Below are 16,953 nucleotides of genomic sequence, written 5' to 3' on the forward strand. Positions count from 1 at the left end.
ATTCACTGCATTAGATTACCACATTGGAGACATAAATAAGTAGTTAGTTGGAACACAGACAGTAAAATGAATATAGTCCTCCTCTAATTGCCAAGATAAGGCATATAAAATAGCCTATAGTGTTCCCTGCGTGTATTTGATTTATCCAGTTACGGCATCAGCATTTTTTACTAAACCAAACTGACATAACTTGTGACTAACGGTTGAATGGATTTTACAACGGGTCACATCTACCCAAAGTGAAGCATTGTCATAAACAGTGAAAGCATGTGACCTACAGCAACACAACCAATAAGTTTACAGTACGATAGCTCATTATTCCTAAGTCCACTCCCAGTCACTGTCCATAGACGCAGTCACACAGTTGGCTGCAGTTGCAGATAACATAAGCAACACAGCACTGGAAAGTCCCTGCTGTGGCTTTAACCGAACAGGAAAGAAAGTGTTTTTTGCATTCCATAGTACACCACTGAGATAAGAGTTTCAGAGCTGAAATAAATAATACAAGTAAAGTCCATCTGATAAAATGCTTAAAATGTTTATTTACAATTAAAAAAAACACAAGTCATTGATTGGTTAAATACACTGGTCTGCAGCAATTGCAAGCCATTGAAAATCACTTAAAATCAGATTAGTCCATTAAAACCAATGCTGTCCAAGGCTCTCCAGTCCTTCACTTACGCTGCGGCCACTCAGTAGACTCGTATAGGATTGTCCATCCAGTTATTTGCTGCATAGGAAAAAGACACGGTACATTTTTATCATAACATTGTTGCAGGAGGAGTCACATTACATCAGACTACATACCCTGGAAAACCCAAGCTCATGGATCGTGCAGTGTTCCTGCCAACAAGCCTCCTCCCAGTTCTTGGTAGAGACCCCATCTGAGCAGGGGGTTTCAGCCCAGGAGGGAGGCTCTGCTTTGGTGACAGAGCGGCCTGACGAGCTTCCTGGAGCTCTCTGGAGAAAAATGGAAATAAGTAGTATTTAAGTGGTCGGACCAATTTATTAACTTAATAAAGACAAGGTAAAATTAGACGAGGACTGAAATCTTTATTCTTTTCCTCTTACTTTTCAAGCATGGCCGTCCTGAACTTCTCTACATTGAGCTCTCTGCGTAGCTGAGCAGCCACCCTCCCGGTCCTCTCCTCCCTTAAGACCGTGTGTTTGCAAAGCTCCCTGGCAGACGGACGCTTCATCAGGTCTGGATCCAGCAACAACTGACAAATAAATTGAAAAAAGGGCATTTTCAACAAGCTAGTGACAAGCTTTGTTATTCATACAAGTGGCAGCTTAAAAATCAAATCCAACAACATCAGCCCAGAGATAAGAGTACCTGAATTAGGCCTCTGAAGGGTGACGATAACTCCTTTGGCAGTTTGGGGAGCTGCCCCTCTCTAAGACTATGCCACTCATCTCCATTTTGAGGCAGAGGAGGGGCGCCGGCTGCCAGCAGCATCGTAAGGCCCAGAGCAAAGATGTCTGCCTTGGGGAGGTTGCTATAATCCTGAGGAGCAGAAATACAGCTGAAACAAACAAACAGTCAAAATGACGCAAATACAACTGGATCTATGAATTCTCTTTCTTTCTTTCCACCTATAGTGAGATACAACCAAAGGAGACCCTGAGGGTATTTCTCCTTTAATGGTTACGCAGCATTTATACCTCATGCAGGACCTCACTGGCCAGAAAGCGGCTGTCCCCTTCCTCGACTTGAGGACTGTTGGTTGATGTCACATGACCCAGATCCCCTGCAGAAGACAACAAGAATCAGAGTTGATGACAAACAAATATTTAAAGCAGAGAAATGTATCTTACATTAAATAGAATACCAATTTTGTAAATCACTCCTGCTGACGTGCTTCCATCATCTTCCTCCTCACTCTCCCCTTCGCCTGCGGCACTTGTGCTGGGACGCTGGCAAATGAATATATTACCTACAAAGAGTTGAAACAAGGCAGGTTTTTCTTGTTTTTTTCCTTTATTAAAAAGAGACTGCAGGTTTAAGACTGGAAAATATAAGAAATGCAAACGGCTCAATGAGACATACTTGGTTTGATGTCCAGGTGCACAAGGCCTGAGCTGTGGATGTATTTCAACCCCATAGAAACTTGTAAGAGCAGGTCTTTCAACTCGGCCTCTGAAAACAGCTCACCCTGCACCTCCTTCTTTATGATGGCATCACTGAGACTTCCACCTGGAACACACAATGAGGGTATCACAACCACATCATTCAGTCAAATTCAGGTATTAACTTAACTGTGCCTTTGATGGTCAGGGGAAACCTACCATCACAATATTCATTCTGAATAATCATGTGATCGTCTTCTGCCCATGCTGAATAATATCGAACAACATGTGGGTGGTGCCCAAGAACAGCATGTGCGTACACTTCCTTTAAGGCCAGCTGCCTGAGGGGACACACAAAAAAAAAAAAAAAAAGGTCAATTCAGGATCAAAATCAACAAAGTGGACTGATCCATCTCTGGCAGAGACGACATGCTCGCTGACTCACTCGTTGGCAGAGCCTGCCAGGGGCCGGCGAGAGCGTTTTATGGCGTACAAGCAACCGTCCAGCCTCTTCACACACTTGTAAACTGCCCCAAACTCGCCCACGCCAATGCACTCCAGCTCCAGGAACTCACTCTCGTAGCGTGACAGCATGAAGGCTTGGACAGCTCGTCTCTGCCAGATAAACAGACGGGAGGGCCTTGTGGTAAAACCAAAAGACATTTCTAAAGGAGGAACACACGTCACAGGGCTCAGTGTTGAGTTTGATTACAGCCAGGAGAACCAGGACTTTATGTATGAAGCGTCACCAAATATGGTCATACTTCTACGAGAAACATGGTGGAAGATTCTGACAGCTTTTTTGTTTTTGTTTTTTTTCCTGGAGATTCCTTAGAGAAATTCCGGAAGTAGAGCTGGCAGCATGTAATTTTGTACAAAACAAGAAGTGAGGAGGCAGTCGAAGATGACAAAGCCTGATGAAATCATATCAGAGGCATCTGAGAGGGAGGGTTACATCCACCAGAAAGCAATGATAAAAATAGCTGTACCTTTGGTGGGAGGAAGGCTTCATCATCCTCCTCAGATGACGTTAGGCTGTGTTTCAACCTGAAAAATAAAAAAAAGGACCTTTAGACCTTTATAGACTGAACAAAACTGCATTATGAAAGGATTTTAAAACGTCAGGCCTATGTGTAAGGGTAAAAACAGGTAGATGGAGAATTCAGACCATGTCATTTTCACCCTCAGTGCTTCATGGGGGAAATCTACCAGCCAATAAAGACATTCAAATGTTTGCTCTCATTCTTAATGTGCCATCCATCATACAAGTAGACTCATTAGTGGTTACCTGCGTCCATAGTCGTCATCATCATCACTCCTACAACTGTTGCTCCACTGCTGTTCGCTGTTCCTGCGGACTGTGTCGGGGGTGAAAGGATTCACATTGACAGAAGGTGCGTGGATGTGGTTTGCAGCGGCTGATGTGAAACGCAGGCTCTTCTGGCGATTTATCTTGGTGCTGGAGCAAGGATGGGATGATTTCGATAGGAGGCTCTATGGGGGGGAGGCAAGGGACAAACAAGAGGCAATAATCCCACCGAAGTTAAACACTGGTTTGACATTTGGTACCCACTTTGACAAAATCATCCAAGACCACAGGGGGGCACACTAAGGACAATCAGTGTGAATTATTCTCCACCTTGGGTGTGCTGGGAGAGTCACACAGCCTCAGTTTCTTCCAGGAAGCGTAAGGTATGGGGCTGGTGCACTGTAAAGGGGAAGATAAGGTGTTGTTTCTACTGCGGTGGCGTTGCACCCTCGGCGTCCTGCACGCAGGGCTGTGGATCCGGGGGCTCCTGATCCTGGGACTGTGGATCCTGGGGCTCCTGATCCTGGGGCTGTGGATCGTGGAGGTGTAGTCATCTGAGCTGTTGTCACTGCTGCTCCCCTCCTCTCCACAGCTAGTGAAGTCCAGCTGCTGGCTGATCCCGTCAAACAACGTCGCCATGCTTGGGGCCTGAGTTTTGGCAAAGGTTTCCTTTAAAAAGGTTAATCTGGCAGTTGATTGCCTTTAGTGAGCAAAAGAATTTCATTTTTTTTTATTTGGGGGTTGTTGTTATGCTTTAGATTATTAGGCCTGCATTTAAGTCAATGTTGGAAGATACTGGATAAAAGGAGGAAATAAAACATGTGTTTTGCTACTTATACTCTCTTAATCTCTAAACCATCAGGCCTGCATGTATCCAGTATGATGCAAGGTCACTCCTCCCATAAGCACACTTGACTTCTACTCCCATAACTCAATCAGTGAGTCAATATTACTTGCTGCTTATGATTTAAGACGTCCTGCACACTAAACCATGCAGGGCAACTGGAAAGCAGCACGCCACTCCAGCTGTGATGTTATTTCCTGACTTATCTGGAAGCTCTACAGATGTTACACACAGAGTATGTGCTCAAAGTTGGAGTAACAATGTGTGTTTATCATGTATACTCACGAACGATCGCCTTCCTCCACCACCGCCACGCTTGAATTTCGCGCCTTGTATGTAAATGACTTCCTGATTAAATGAACTGTGCCACCGGGGTTAACACCTCTAGCTCTCTGATTGGCTGAATTGTTCATAAACCACACACCTGGCAGTTAATTGTAAACAACTTTAGGCGGCTACCATAAAATCTGTGAAGATCTAACTATAAACTGTATATATGTATGCTTATGAATAATATAATCACTAGAAAATTACACATTTTTATATTTAAAGTAAAACTAAATAACATGAATATACCATAAAGGGATATATAATAGTCCATCACTATAGCGGAATATTTATATTAATGTTATAATAATCTGGATTATTATGGACAAAATAAATATCCCAAAGCCCAAAAAATTAGGTCATTGTATAAAATAGTAATAAAGACACGTGGGCGGAAGTCAGGGACGTCATCAAAACAGTGAGACAGGAGGAGGGAAGCTGCTCGTCAGTGGATGTGACACGCTTACAAATAAATAGAAAACAACCCAGCAAGCAGCAGGAAACCATGATCCGGCTCCAGCAGCGTGTTTAGTGTGCTCGATTCAACCGGACAGCGGACTTTTGTCATATTTTTCTCCCTTCCAGAGTTCTCGGAGGCAACAGCAGCACCATGGTGAAGCAGTCGGACCGAGCCCCGCTGTTGGACTGGGAGGAGATCCCACCGCCCGATCCGAACCAGACGGCCCCGCCGCTGCCGCCTTCGCCGCCGCGGGAGGAAGACGCACCGCCGGAGAAAAGTTCGCAGCCAGCCGTGCGTCGCGCACCCACGGGCATCGCGGCTGGTACTGGGTGGAGCAGCGGCTGCAGCACCGCCACCACCGCCACCATCACCTGCAGCCCGACGAGGAATCTCACAGCTGTTGTTGGCAGCAGGGACGGGAGCCCGGGCCGTCCGCGATCAGGGCTCTCTGGGCACGGGTGGGATCGCCCGCAGCCTCTCGGTACAGATCGTCATGTTCCCTTCCCCGGCCTCTCGGTGAGGGATCAGTGGGAGGAAAAAGACCAGATCGTGGCTGTGTTTGTGGTTACCTTTGATACGAGATCAGGTGAGCCGTCAGATCGTGCCGAGACCATCAAATCTTTTATCTCTCATAATTAAACTGGTCGTGGACTAGAGCAGATCTGGAAGATTTCCCTAAATGATTGTGTTATGATGTCTTGTTCTCTTTGAATGTCTCCTCTGTCTGATGCGCATTAGTGCGTTGTACTGGGTCAGATATGGGGAAGGGTGTGTGCTGGCATCCGCCGATGTCAAACATTTCAAATCTCAAGACCCTAATACATGAATTCACAATGAATAATGGCCTTTATTATTATTTATTATTAGTGGGGCAACTGTTCTCAAATAAATTAACTTTCTACTGTCAAACATAAATGCAGCAGTGGGTCACTGAGAAGCCCAGGCTGGAATAAAAGCCACCTATCAGATTTAATATAGAATTTGATAGAAATTTCTGGTTCAAAACAGACTAGATATGCAATCAATAGTTCAGAACGAGGCCAGGATATCAGTGCTTCATATATGGGAGAGACCAGTGAGTGTTACAGTTGCTGAGTCAGACATGCAGAATTAGGGGAAGTGGTCTGGATGAAAGTTGGCAGTGTGGGAACTAACATCATGGTTTCTTTTCTCTCTCTCTCTCTCTCTCTCTCTCTCTCTCTGTGTGTGTGAATGGCAGGGAATATGGTAGAGTGGTGCCTGCCTCACGACATCAACCTAGACGGAGTCGAATTCAAGTCCATGGCCAGCGGTTCCCATCGGATCACCAACGACTTCATGTACGCACGCACACCCAGCAAGGAGCATGAAATCCAGTCTTTAGAGGATCACGTGTCTGTTTAAGTCAGAAATCTGTCACTGTGTGTTTACTCCTGATCTTTGTTTGGCCCCCCTTGGCTAGATATTTCCGTAAAGGCTCTTACTTTGGCCTGGCCTGTTTTGCCAACATGCCTGTGGAGAGTGAGCTGGAGCGAGGAGCGAGGATGAAGTCTGTGGGAATTCTGTCTCCCTCCTACACTCTGCTCTACCGCTACATGCACTTCTTGGAGAACCAAGTCAGGTGAGAGATGTAGTGTCGTGCTCGTGTGTGTGTGTGTACGTGTGTGCGAGTCTTTTCTTGTCACCTGTGCAGCACCCTATCTGTATTCTGTTTACCTTATTTACTTCTCACCCAGCCGTGTTCACAGGTTTCTCTTTATGTGCCTACCTCCTCTCCTCCTTCCTTCTTTATTTAAAAAAAAAAAAAAAAACCTTCTCATCTATTAAACATGAACCCAGAGTCCCAGTTACAGCTATCGTCACAGGAGCCCATTTACATGCAGTTTTTTTGTATGAAGTCTAAGCACGAAAGTGGAAGAGGCCTTGACAGCTTTTCTTCTCTTCAGTAACTCTGCTCTTCTGCTTCAGTCCTCTCACGAAAAGCTTATCTCCTCATTGAATATGTATAAATATATGACAGTTGGCTCAGGTTACCGTTAAATGCAAGTGGATCTGAATGCAGTCTGGTCATCTATCTTGTAGTTCATGCGTGGGTACTGTGGCTTCTCTTTACCGTCACTCTACAATAGCAAGCAGATGCCTCAAGTGGTGTTGGTTATATGGTAAATTAAGAGTGCTGAAGTGGTTAAACCAAATACAAAAGCGGCGTTTAGGTAATGCGAGTGGCCTTAAATGATCCCACAATGCAAGTGATGGTTACTAACCAAGCACAATTGTGCATTATAGATGACCTAAATAGGGTCTGATACTAAATAAGTAATACTTCTACCTAGACTGTGTAACAGATAGTGACTGAGTGAATCATTTCAGAGCTACAGGGTTTTAGTCACTGTCTTTAAATCACTCAGATTACACTGCCGAGCTGCGAGTGTGCAGATTATGAATATGCATAACGCAGTACATACAAGCAGTATACAAATCTGGAAAATACTTGACATTATTTGTCTTCCTCTCTTCTTCTCCTCCTCCTGTCATTGCCTTGCAGACACCAGTTGCAGTGTCCAGGCCAGTATTCTCCACTGGAGGCCTTCTATGAGGATAAGAAGGCTGTCCTCCCCCCTACAGGGAATGGTCTGGTCACCGCCTGCCCAACCTGGAGTATTACCACCATCAACCGCTGCATGCACCCAGAAATGAAGGTCTGAAAGCAGAAAGACACACTTTTATATTGTCGCTGATCGCAGATTTGTTCAGTCAGAACAACAACAACAACAACAACAAAAAAAACCTATTTGTCACTCTTTGGCTCCCTGCAGATCACCCACCCGGCTGGCTGCATGTCCCAGTTCATCCAGTTTTTCGGGGAGCAGATAATGGTGCTGTGGAAGTTTGCCCTGCTTAGGAAACGTCTCCTCATCTTCTCCCCTCCACCTGTAGGCGTGGTCTGCTACAGGGGTGAGAAGCTCAAACACACATGCTTACGCACACTCACATCCTTTGAATCGCTGTTGCTGTACTTAAGTGCTATTTAATCTGCGGTTGTAACACTGTTTCTCTCACACAAACAGCTCAGGCTGTAAAGAATATTTTAATGTTGCAACCTACGTGTGAGCTTTTATTTTCCATTTCCATGGAGATGGTTCATTCAATGTGTTTTTGTTCTCCCTCAGTGTATTGCTGTTGCTGCCTGGCCAATGTCTCCTTACCTGGAATTGGTGTCTCCGTGCCTGAATTACGGCCTTTCTTCTACATCAACATAGCCGACATCCCCGCCCTGGAAACAGAGATGTCATACGTGGCCTGTGAGTGAAGCTTTACTGCATGTAAATTGACCACTATTTGTAACTGAAGGGAAATTACCCTTTATTTATGAGCACGTTTTCATCATTTTTTTTAAGGCACCACCGAGAAGATCTTCGAGGAGAAGAAGGATCTGTACGATGTCTACATTGACAACCAGAATGTGAAAACGCACAGAAGCCATTTGCAGCCGCTCCTCCGACTGAATGCTGCGGATAAGGAGAAGTACAGGAAACTGAGCGAACAGAGGTAAACTACACACTGTGAAGCGCTGCTAAAATAGCATCATGTTTATTGTAAGGATGCACAATATGGATTTTTTAATAACCAATAATTACCTGCTTTTAATAATAATTAACCATAATTTTTAAGTTCATAACCTGTAGTTTCTGCACACCTGAGGGTAAAATGTAGTGAGCAAAGATGGATGATTAAATATTGCATAGCGCTGATTTACTTTGGCTTTAATAGAACATAAAGTATGTATATTGTTTTGCATAAGAATTCAAAATAAATTATTAGTATTATGGATCGATACGTTATTGGCTATAATTTTATTATTGGGATAATTCATATTTATATAAATTTCCCATTTTATGATCATTATTGTGCATAGTTTATTGTAGTTATTGGCTTATGGCCATAGTTTAATTATGAAACAAATATGGCTCAGAATTAACACGGATGCTTATTAATACTGGCTGGTGAGGTTTTGTTGTATTTCAAGGAAAATCCTCGTAATTATTCCAGATTTCATGATAGAGGATGACTTTTTTTTTTCCCCCAGGCAAATGTTGCTGTACTCTCAGGAGGTGGATGGAGACTGCACATCAAATGAAGAGGATCTTTTCATCCTGTGAGTCCTTGACAAGAATATTCACACCTGCTACCTAGTCATAATCACAGGCAGCGAGGAGAGCACTACTATAATGTTGGTTTTTGTCATTGGAATGTGATGCGGAGGACCATAGTCTGATGCAGCTGTCTTTAATCTCGTCGTAGGTTCTTCATGGAGTTGAATAACCGCATCTTCCAGACCCTGTCAGAGGTAGCAGGGAGCGCTGATCCCACCCTCACTGCTGAGCATGTGAGGGCCATGGGGCTGGATCCCCAGGGCGATCGCTCCTTCCTGATGGACCTGCTGGAGGTGTACGGCATTGACGTCACGCTGGTCATAGAAAACCTCTGCTGCCAATGAGGCTCCCTCCAGCTGGGAGAAACCTGGAATAACACTGGATATTTGTGCCTTCAAGGCCTACGTACACACACGCACACACACCAAAACACTGAAGACACTGCCTCAACCCTGGGACTTCCATCTGTTATCTGCTGTCCCCTGTGGAGTTTCCAACCAGTGTGGACGATGACGATTGGTGCACTGGTCCACAGTGGCTGATAAACACCTGCCTCGTAGACAATGCCGCTTGGCAGCAGTGTGCTCTTATACTCATCTTATATCACTCAGTACTGTTTTTTTGTTGTCAGAAATATTTGTTTGCTTGTGTGTTCCTAGCGGCCCGGACTGAAGAATTTTAGTAAAAACAGAAGTCTTGGTCAGGTCTGGTCTTCACTGGCCACCGGATTGGTCGTTCTTCTCTGCAGCCGTCGTAATGAAGAATTCACTGGGAGTTTTTACTGCTAGAGATGAATTTGTGTGCTTCAACTGCATTTTATAGAAGATTCTAGCCATCATAATGTGCAACAATACCATACTTGGATATTATGTTCGTATTGTTCTGACATCAAACGCTTTTTGACCACTTTATTCGCCTTTCAAAAAGGAAGCAATAGGAGTTAGGTGAAATTACCAGCCTTCTTCATGTCTCTGCTTTTTTTTTTTTAACTATTTCTTTCACAACTGAAAGTTTGTTAAGGAGCGTGATATCCTCTTTTTATAACGGGGGGTTTTGGTTCATTATTATGAAGCTGACTCACAGAATGAGATGGGGGGGAAAGCTTTTAAATACTTTGTTCACCTTTATGCACCTTCAACACGATAACGTGTTTCACGTGTTTTACCTTCGTACGTCTTGATCAGCTGAGGTTCCTGACTCGTCAATGAATGTGATTCTATAACACTAACTCATCACGAATGCAGCACCATGTCCGCCACTGGACTATTTCCCGATGCACATAGTGATCATGCTTAACTGTACCTTTCTGTTTGTTCTTTTGGAGTCGTGTGTGTGTGTGTGTGTGTTTTGTCCTCTTATACAGGCTTTCATTGTTTTCGTTTTTTTGAGGCTGGTTCATCGGCGGATGCTAATATTTCTTCCTGGTGAGTGAAGAGTCCTTGATGGAGCTGTTTGTAATTTACTTGTGGGGATCCTCTTTGTTTGTCTGTGTCTTTGACAAAGATCTCTTTGTGTTTCTGGAGATGTGGTGTTAGTCACAGTGTGGGCTGAGCAAAAGCTTTAACTCCTCCTCTTTGGGCAGATTCACAGAGCACCCCTCCCTCCCTCCCTCCCTCCCTCCCTCCATTCCCCTGTCTGTGCCAGCTGAGGGTTTCTCTCAGTCTTTTCATCACAGTCCCATTGAGTGAATCCAGCTCCAAAGATGGGCCAACTTTGTCTTTTGAATTACCCTGGCAGACTGGTATTAGTTCATCCATCACGTTGCCAATCAGAGTGATAATTTGTTCCATGTTGGAACACGAGGCTAAGGCTTGCCTCTTATACGTTTGGAGTAGTAGTTCTCAAGCTTCTTGTGCCCCCCCCCGTGCAAGCTTGCATTTTTTAAAAATCTTTTTTTAAATTCAATGCTCTACATATTCTTTTTTTTTCATTGACACATTTCAGAAATGATCTTTCGGGGGCTGATCCCCAGGTTCAGAACTACTGCTGCCCCTCCCCCCCCCAAAGATGCTTTCTGTGTTGGTAAAAGAAAAAAAAACTGCACTAAGTATTGTATTTGAAAGAGAACGGAACTAGCTTTGTTGTTTAAATGGGGCCTTAAGGAAATGTGATTTTCTCAAACTTACCACAGCAAAGTGACTCATTTCTGTGTGTGCGTCAGCACTGTTTGCTGACAGATTAAGAACGTTGTCCTTGGAATTTCTGAATGACATTACTGTCATTCAACAGTGAAAACCTGTTGACTCTGACTGGTCTATGTATTCGTCAGCAGACGTACAGTCTCGCCTCCGACGGTGTATGTTAAACGTGAAAGGGAATGTACACAACACACACCACCTGTATCAATGCCTTCTTTGTGGAGCCGTTCACAGATGTGTACCAGCATTAGCCAAACGAGTCATTTGTACAGTGTCACTCTACTGAATGTCAAAGACAGCAAAAGTATTGCACACATGCAGCAGCACACCCAAGTAGTTTTCTCCTTGATTGTAATGTAAATCAAGAGTATCCACGGAATAAGTCTTTACCTTTACTAATGTGAAACACTGTAAGAGATGTCAGTAAATGTACACATGAACTCAATAGCATGAGCAACTGTTAATTTCACTGTACTGCCATTGTTAAACAATAAAACATTGATACAGTTTAGGTGTTATCTAATCTTCTAACCCTGCATATCTTTCATAATCCTACTCAACCTACACCTCTCTCTTCCCCCTCTGACAAAGATTACTGCTTTCCAAGACACAATAATATAATATTCAGGATAATTTGGACAAGACAGAGGCACTCATCTTCCCTCAGCGTACCCCAGTGGTGCAATTAGTATTTAGATCCTTTAAGTAAAAGCAGCAATGCCACAGTGGAAGAATGCTTGGTCACAAATGAATGAGTGCTGCATTCAAAGTAGTTCTTCAGTAAAAGTACATACGTATTACCAGCAGGTATCAGAAGTACTCATACAGAAAAATATCATCCACTAGTGTTATATTATTATATATTTCATTATTTAATCTTCACTAGTGAAAGTGTAAGCAGCATTTTACAGTTGTCATTGGTTGAGATGGAGCCAATTTTAAAGGGCCCCTTGAGAAATATGTTCCTCTGGGTCCTCTGGTTGGATGTTGCAGAGTGCAGAATGATGTATGTACAGAGTCTGACACCAGAAGGATGTTTTCACATTAATCTGCTGAAAGTGGAAGGTTTCTCTGTGCTCACTGAATTTTAAGGGGCGTGGCCCTATGAGCTTGATTTGACATCAAACAAAGAAAGTGAAGTAAACTACAAGTACCTCAAAATTGTACTTAAGTGAATGGAGTTCATTCAACCACTGACATTCCCCTACAAGATTCTTCCACCACAATTAACACAACCAAAAGAAAGCCGAGACCCCTTCTTTGTCATTTCCTGAAGAACCAAATATGATAAGGAGGCCTGCAATGCAGCCCACTTGCTTTAATCCGGCAGATTTGCTGTCTACACCATCTGTCGGATCAGACCCAGCCTCACCGGGGAGTCTGCCAAAAAAGACTTGGGCCTTTGCAGCACATTCAGAATGCTGCAGCATGCCTAGATTCTTCCATACTCATTCACCTGTAAACCTCCAAACCATCCATACTCTTCTGGACCATTGTAGCTACTTGCAACTGCACTCCTCATCTACACCAGGGATCTGCTTCCATCGCATACAAAACGTCAAACTGGTATAAAAACACTTTTTTTGTTGAATTGGACAGATATTATATTTATTGACCAACTTCAAATGATAGTAAACCATTCAGTAAACATAAAGTCCATTTGTAAGACAACCTGTACATGGCTTAACAAACAAAGCGTTGGTCCTTTCACATACAACGACATGTAATATAATATAGTATCAACTGATAACTTCAACTGAGCAATGCTTCCATGTAGTAAGACAGACCAATAGTACTTCAGGATCCTCAGAGCTTCGAAGCATCTGGTTCTTTGCTTTTCTCTTGAGTTCAGTTTTTGTCTTGCTGTTCTTGTCCTCTTTCTGTTTTTTTCTGAGTTGTTTTTCTCCTCACTGCATCTGCGAGAGGAGCTGCTCTCTGCGCTCTGCACTGATGTAGAAGCGTAGTTTCCGTGGCAACAGCCTTACCTCCACAGGCATGGCTTCATACTCCTCGTTGTCGATGTTGTAGAAGCCAGCGGCACCCTGCGGGGTAGGGACCGAGTTCAATGTCAGAACAAAAACATGTATGCTGAGCTTTAAAGGTACTAATATAGGTTTGCTTTGCAGTCATATAAAAGGTTTCTCACCTCTGGCAGCTGCAGCCGGCAAGCACTGGCTTCCAGTTTTGTAGAGGCTTTAGTGAATACAGTGGGGTCCTCTTCTTTTTTATCCCTATAATGAAGAACATTTACATAATTTTTCTTGAATGTATGGAATCATGTGCTTTCATACACTGTATACTGGCTCAATTGTGTTCTCAGTTTGCAGCTGACTAATAACAGAACTGAAACTACTAACCCGACAGTGATGAACTCGCCCACAGTGAAGTTGTCCGGTTCTGCACAGATCATCAGGGAGTCATTTATGCGCTGCAAGTTCAAATAAACAGGCATAAAAAATTATAAACAGGGGAAAACAAAGCAGGAGGGGTTTAATGGGACCATCACTAATGGGATCATTCAAGTACTCAGGGTTTTATGAGAACAGTTACAAGGCTTTATAAACATAACATTTTGACTGACCCTCTCCACAGGGTTTTTGTTGTGTGTCTGAATAAACAGCTCTAATGTTGACAGCTGCTGCTCCTTCCACTCCTCTGGCTCTTCCACTTTTGGAGGCTCTGAGGACACATAAACGAAAAATACAGCTCGCCATTAAGCGATAACGACAGCTGAAGAGTGACAGCAAAGTGGGGAGAAAGAGAGAGGGGACGACACGCAGCAAAGCGCCACAGGCCGGAGCCGAACCCATGGTCTCCACAGCGAGGACTCAGCCCGGGCCACTGGGGCTCGAGCTCACAGTATTTTACTGTTGGGATTTGGTGTCATGTTGTGATCCAAATATCAGCATGATAACACACGCTACCTTCAACAGGAGGGCTCCAGTAGTTCTTCAGTCTGCGGGCGATGCGGTAGAGCAGGCTGGGTCTGGGGGGCTTCTGGGGGGGAAGGTCAGGGGGCCGAAGGGTGGGAGCCAAGTAGGACACCGAGACGTCCCGAACCAGGGGCCATTCCTGAGAGGTTTTACAACAGTGGAAGATTAAAATACAGCAGCAGCCACATTATATAACGCTCATGGGTGACAAGTAAACAGGGACATGAAATATAGCAACTACCTCATGAGATAATGATGTGTTTTAATATAACCTTACCTGTAGAGTACTAAACCAATGTGCTGCCTTTGTCTTCAGTGGTCCAAGGTACCAATATCTACGGGGAAATATGGTTAATTACTCTTATGTATGTGGAGTTACGTCATGGTTTACCCAGGATTGTAGAGACCAATCGTGTAATCTTACTTGCTGATTGTTGCAGCTACATCTCGAAAAGCACCCCACCGTAGTCCCATCAGAGCAAAGACTGGCTGCTCTTTCTCCCCCTAGAAACACACACACACACACACACACACACACACACACACGATAAGTTCCCACTAACATGTAACATCTCGCTGCACTGTAATAACCAAAACAATTATCTTCCATTACAGTTTAACTTAATTATCCTATGTGATGAAGAAATGCATATTATAAACAATCAAAACAAATTCCTTAAATTATCTGTTCCTCTGACCTGAAAATAAATAAGCAAGAATCTGCATTCAGGATAAACATTAAAGGACCAGTGTGTAACTTTTAGGAGGATCTATCTATATGCCACTAAATCTTACACACTGGCCCTTTAAATTCATAACGTTGTAAACAGAAGCAGTGTCTTACTTTGATTTGGAGCACATCCAGAGGCACCGTTTCCCCCTTAAGAATGGACAGTGTTGCTGATGTGATGTCTCTGAAAAATGTACAGAGGTGGGAAACATTAGTTTACGTTACCGATGAAGAAACTCACACCATACCCATATATGTAGATGTACTCAGTGAGCCACATCCACAGTCTATGTTGGGATTGTGTGATGATAAAATCTTTAATTATGATACAGAAAAAGATACTTACTTGACCTTGTTGTCACTGAGGAGGTGAAGACTTGGACTCAGGGTGTTTTGAGAGCCCAGTGGAATGAATCCAATCGGTGTGTTACTGATTGCGTCCTGACATAATTGAGAGAAAAGTTTGGATGAATTTGTCCTTATCTCCTTAAGCCTGATGAAAGACCAACACGGTGTGACACCTACTTGATCCGGCCTTCGTAGCAAGCCTGTGACGACCTCCTGCAAGGTGCCATCCCCTCCGGCCACGATCAGCACGTCTGTCTGTTCCATGAGCTCCATCAGTTTTTTTGCCTGGCCTTCATAATCTGTCTGTAAGGAAACAATCAAGCAATATACAATCACGGTGTCACTACTAGAGCCACTAATAGCATTAATTGATTAGATTTAATCATTTGCCACCAACTCAACACAACAAATACTTATATAACAGGATAAAAAAGCCATTTGGGACATGATTAACAGCTGGAATGACCACTTTTTTAAAAAATCTGAGCGTCGCTGGCACAAAAATCCTTCAGAATCGTTCAGTAGAACACTAAAGCACCACTAATCACTCCCTGCATGAGAGTCTGTGTCTGTTAACAACACTGGAATAAAGGAACAAATGATACCTTTACTATTGTAATCTCCACACCAGCCAGGTGTAAGATGGGAGCAGCGTTCTTTTCAAACAGGTTGTTGGCTTTCCTGAGGAAGGAATGAGACAGGAAGTTGGAAGTTGCTTTTAGAAAGAAAGATCTGCTGGTGTGTTTAGAGAAAAACTGTCAGTGGGAGTTGTTCTGAGTCTTCTTACCCACTGCAAGCTGCAGGGTTCAAGATCACTGTTGCTTTCCTCAGCCGCTCCTGTGGTCCAATCTGTTGACGCCCAAACTCCTAACAGAGATCACAATGATGAGACTGATGGGCACTCACCTGGAGAAGGCTTTAGTTTATAATTAATGTGCAAAAAAAATAAGTCTTACCCTGGCCACCAGGCAAGCCTCTCTCCGCAGAACATTGTCACTGTTAAGATATAGGTACAAATGTAAGAGACACACAGGGAGAGGGGGGGGAGAAAGGCTTTATTGAATCTGTGGAGATACCATAACCTGGGATTACTCACCAGTGTTTACCATACAGCCAGTAGCCGCCGTAAGACAGGACGCACACGGCAAATGTGGACTTCTTCCAGTGATTCCGCAGAGTCCGAAACCCTCGGACAACCCGAGCCATGGTTCAGATTAAAATGTCCCCAACAGCCTTTATTTTAATGTGCTGCAACATTTAAATATGTTTTAAGTTTCCATCCCAGCGGTCACCGACACACAGCTGTCAGAGTAGCATGGACATCTTGGTGTTACGGCGAAACAGTACGAGGCCAACGCAGGGCGGAACCAATGTTGCTGCCTCTTGTTGTTCATTAACGCGTTTCGAAGCGACACAAGTGTTGTTTTATAGACGTTTCATATTAAATAATATTTGGAAGAGAATAGGGGTTTTTAAAATAAACTCATATCCACAGGAAATACACATAAAATACTTCTTGAGTTAAAATGCAATAGAAAACTACAATTCCCATCCAGCTGCACATCTCGACGGCTCCAACGGTCTGAGGACCCCGCCTGAACAGATTGTACAGACTTACGGCAATAGTTTAAATATATTACAGATTAAATTACCCAGAATGT

The 16,953-nt window shown here is 43.7% G+C and overlaps 3 protein-coding genes across 6 annotated transcripts; 1 reads left to right on the forward strand and 2 right to left on the reverse strand.

Annotated features, from left to right (window-relative positions):
* Positions 1 to 522: 522 nt before the first annotated feature.
* wee2 (WEE2 oocyte meiosis inhibiting kinase) lies at positions 523 to 4,717 on the reverse strand. 4 transcript variants are annotated; one of them, XM_051382877.1, is made up of 12 exons: positions 3,710 to 4,061; positions 3,359 to 3,564; positions 3,060 to 3,117; positions 2,516 to 2,685; positions 2,290 to 2,411; positions 2,051 to 2,197; positions 1,833 to 1,937; positions 1,666 to 1,751; positions 1,337 to 1,507; positions 1,072 to 1,220; positions 808 to 960; positions 523 to 730 (listed from the first exon to the last, which is right to left on the reverse strand). In XM_051382877.1, the coding sequence occupies exons 1-12, from the start codon at positions 4,016 to 4,018 to the stop codon at positions 724 to 726; spliced, it is 1,683 nt and encodes a 560-aa protein (XP_051238837.1). In that variant the 5' UTR covers positions 4,019 to 4,061; the 3' UTR covers positions 523 to 723. The 4 variants fall into 4 exon arrangements, with proteins under 4 accessions (XP_051238837.1, XP_051238838.1, XP_051238839.1 ...); XM_051382878.1 differs by lacking the exon at positions 523 to 730 and adding an exon at positions 4,509 to 4,717 and having other exon boundaries at positions 795 to 960; positions 3,710 to 4,027; XM_051382879.1 differs by lacking the exon at positions 523 to 730 and adding an exon at positions 4,509 to 4,717 and having other exon boundaries at positions 795 to 960; positions 3,710 to 4,048.
* Positions 4,718 to 4,936: 219 nt separating this feature from the next.
* Positions 4,937 to 11,792, forward strand: dennd11 (DENN domain containing 11). Its single transcript, XM_051382881.1, has 9 exons — positions 4,937 to 5,596; positions 6,230 to 6,329; positions 6,452 to 6,610; positions 7,535 to 7,688; positions 7,806 to 7,944; positions 8,160 to 8,291; positions 8,388 to 8,538; positions 9,077 to 9,145; positions 9,292 to 11,792. Exons 1-9 carry the CDS (start codon positions 5,161 to 5,163, stop codon positions 9,485 to 9,487), a joined length of 1,536 nt encoding a protein of 511 aa, XP_051238841.1. The 5' UTR covers positions 4,937 to 5,160; the 3' UTR covers positions 9,488 to 11,792.
* Positions 11,793 to 12,872: 1,080 nt separating this feature from the next.
* agk (acylglycerol kinase) lies at positions 12,873 to 16,639 on the reverse strand. Its single transcript, XM_051382883.1, has 14 exons — positions 16,389 to 16,639; positions 16,249 to 16,288; positions 16,080 to 16,159; positions 15,898 to 15,973; positions 15,470 to 15,595; positions 15,291 to 15,385; positions 15,059 to 15,128; positions 14,639 to 14,718; positions 14,492 to 14,549; positions 14,206 to 14,353; positions 13,863 to 13,960; positions 13,639 to 13,709; positions 13,428 to 13,512; positions 12,873 to 13,323 (listed from the first exon to the last, which is right to left on the reverse strand). Exons 1-14 carry the CDS (start codon positions 16,496 to 16,498, stop codon positions 13,189 to 13,191), a joined length of 1,272 nt encoding a protein of 423 aa, XP_051238843.1. The 5' UTR covers positions 16,499 to 16,639; the 3' UTR covers positions 12,873 to 13,188.
* Between the last annotated feature and the right edge of the window lie 314 nt (positions 16,640 to 16,953).

Source organism: Dicentrarchus labrax, unplaced genomic scaffold, assembly GCF_905237075.1.
Source record: "Dicentrarchus labrax unplaced genomic scaffold, dlabrax2021, whole genome shotgun sequence".
Classification (NCBI taxonomy): Eukaryota; Metazoa; Chordata; class Actinopteri; family Moronidae; genus Dicentrarchus; species Dicentrarchus labrax.